Source organism: Mirounga leonina, unplaced genomic scaffold (genome assembly GCF_011800145.1).
Source record: "Mirounga leonina isolate KUSES-001 unplaced genomic scaffold, KU_Mleo_1.0 Mir_151, whole genome shotgun sequence".
NCBI lineage: Eukaryota > Metazoa > Chordata > Mammalia > Carnivora > Phocidae > Mirounga > Mirounga leonina.
The window spans coordinates 90,546,657-90,549,703 of record NW_023270377.1 but is presented as its reverse complement, the minus strand read 5'-3'; the positions used below and the strand labels follow the sequence as shown (position 1 = coordinate 90,549,703).

Below are 3,047 nucleotides of genomic sequence, written 5' to 3'. Positions count from 1 at the left end.
AAGGGCTTTGATAGGACTAGATGAAGGGCATCCCATAACTATAATGTTTTATTGTTATAATGCCATAAAATGCTTTTTGGGGCATATAGCTTACATATTTTCCATAAAATTAATCCATAAATCATGTATAAAATGTATCAAACCCCAAAGCAATAGCTTTGACCTTAGAATTGCTGCCGTGGTAGTTTGATGATCTACGACCCACTATATCAGCAGTACTCCGGAGTACGTAAAATGTGCTTCCACATATTCAAAGTGTGCAAACGCTTAAAACAAATTACTAGGTGCTTAAAAAAAAAGATGAAATGATTCAGAGCTTTTCATATGGAATTATAAGTATTTTTAAGACATTATTACAAATGCCATAACTTTTAGTTATTTTCACAAATTCACATGAAATACTATTCAATTCAAAATGTTCAGTAGAATTACCTATGATTTTCTTTTTTGAAAGGTAATCTTCATTTCCTGGTGTTCCTGCTTAATAGCCATAAACAAGTGTCCACAGAGCTTTTAATGAAATGTCAGCACACACAGTCCTCCTGTTACATCTTTTTTTTTTTTATGTCTCCAATGTGGCAAATGTAATATTCACAATTTTTTTCAGAGCAATACTTATTTTTCCCTCTCAGTTACACTATCACACTTATGAGTAACTGTGAAGGATGAAGATATATTATCACTACCAATATTTCCAAAGAGTGATTATTCACTTTCAGTATACTTGCAGGAACTGTTACCACTTTCTCAATACGATTTTCAAAAAGACACACCTGGCACAATGGACTTGTGCTTAAGTGGGGCTATTTTGAAATGCCTCTAACCACTGTGTGTGTCTGTAGAACATCATTATGCAAGTATTTAATCAGAACGGTGTGTGTATTCCTTTCCCAGAGGGACTTAGCGAAGTAGGGGAATATCATTCAAAGGGCATCTCTATCGCAGATGCAAGGTAAGCTTTAAATATTTGCATAGTGTAATACCAGACAGCAGATTTAGAGGGACAATTACTCATCCCTACTGGATTCTTTGTCTGTCTCACTGGCTCAAAGTGGCTGGGTTGGAACTTTCTCTCTCTGTTTCCCTCCCATTTTTTTAGAATTTTTTTTTTTCCTTTGCATTAAACCGTATTTAATTGAAATACCAGCTCCATCAACAACTCTTATGGGATCATCACGTATTTTGGCATCAGTAGCTATAGAATGTTGTGTTGAACCCTTAGGTTAGATTCTGCTAACTAAAAGTGACTGCTTCTAATGATAGTCAGCATGAACCAATGTTTCTCTTTGTTCACAAGAGCAAGGAAGATGGCACCCACTATGGTCTCTGAGTGCTTCCAGCAGTCAGCACAGTGGCTGCCGGAGAGCATACGATCAATAAATGTCAGGTCGCTTCTCATACCCAGACTCCACCTTGCCTCTTTTTTTTCTAATTGAAGTATAGTTGACATATTGTATTAGTTTTAGATGTACAGCGTAGTGATTCAACAATTTTATACATTACAAAATGCTCACCACGTTAAGTGTAATTACCATCTGTCACCATACAAAATTATTATAGTCTTATTGACTACATTCTCTGTGCTGTATTTTTCATCTCTATGACTTATTTGTTTTGTAACTGAAAGTTTATTGCTTCCCTCCCATTTGATTGACAAAATCAAGACCATTTGGTGTGAAATCGTCAAAAATTGCTCACATCATTCCCATTTTCTCCTCCTTCTCTGAGGGAAAAAAAAAAGTGTTGTTATAATACTTGGCTGTCTATGAAACATCCAGTTTTCAGCGTGAAAAAATTTTCTAACCCAGTGTTTCTAAAGCCTTTGTACATTGGTTGGAGTTAACTACTAATTATTCCTTATATTGACAAGATTTTAGCTAGGTCTTCTTTTCCTAGGAGATTCTTTTTTTTTTTTTAAGATTTTATTTATTTGCAAGAGAGAGAATGAGAGACAGAGAGCATGAGAGGGAAGAGGGTCAGAGAGAGAAGCAGACTCCCTGCTGAGCAGGGAGCCCAATGCGGGACTCGATCCCGGGACTCCAGGATCATGACCTGAGCCGAAGGCAGTCGCTTAACCAACTAAGCCACCTAGGCGCCCTTCCTAGGAGATTCTAAGCAATCTGAGAGCAGAAATGGCATCTTAGATATCAATTTTTGATATTTCTGATATAATTCTGATATCTTTGTTTTCTACATAGCAGTCAGTTAATGCAGAATTGAATTGTTTATATATTTAAGTACTATAAATAGTACTGTAATGCAATTTATAGTTAATACTGAATTCATATTTTATATAGGTGGATACAATTTCAACTTGAATACTTTGTGCTTATATATTAAAGTGATCTAAATATCAATGAATACTAGATTCTTTTACTCAGACTAATGAAGATCCGTATGAAAGTAGAGCTCATGTTTCTGAACTGAACATATGTGTATATGGCATGTTGTGAATATTGTTTTTTTGTTTTAAAAGGACAGGCCTTTAGGAGTCCAGTGTATTTTTCTGTGTGAATATAATCTGCTGTTTTCATTCTTCATACTTATTTGTCTTATTTTTATTTTCCCATTAATCTTAACCTGGAGGGAGGGTGGATCACAGTTTTGCTTTATGCCCTCCTCTCTACATCTCTCAAGAAGATAAATATGGATTTATCTGACTAAAGCACTTTCTGCACTAACAAGTTGTATCTTAAGATTGCTTTTTCTCACATGTTTCCAATTGTGTGACAAGGTGGTATAAACAGTGTAGCTTATATTGGATGCATGTCTTACTGATAATATGGAAAAGGTTATTCAGAGGACATTAAGAATAACTTTAGGGATGTTAAAGAGGATGTTTTAAATCAGGGATGATATATAAAGGAGAACTGGTGTTGGTCATGTGAGAAAGATAATCCCAAATATTCTTATTTATATGTTAAGATTTTCATCTTATTTAATGCTTAATAAAAATAAAAAAATGTTTTCGTGGTCTCTTCCTTTGCTGAATCAATGGGATTATTTATTTATTTATTTATTTATTTATTTATTTATTTATTTATTTA

At 34.3% G+C, this 3,047-nt stretch overlaps 1 protein-coding gene across 1 annotated transcript in view; it reads left to right on the top strand.

Annotated features, from left to right (window-relative positions):
• The first annotated feature begins 945 nt into the window (after window positions 1-945).
• The window catches only part of LOC118011686 (thrombospondin type-1 domain-containing protein 7B-like), a 77,264-nt gene continuing 75,162 nt past the window's right edge, over window positions 946-3,047 (top strand). Inside the window, exon 1 of the mRNA XM_035006544.1 lies at window positions 946-952. Coding sequence (XP_034862435.1) covers window positions 946-952 — 7 coding nt within the window. The remainder of the gene's footprint in view (window positions 953-3,047) is intronic.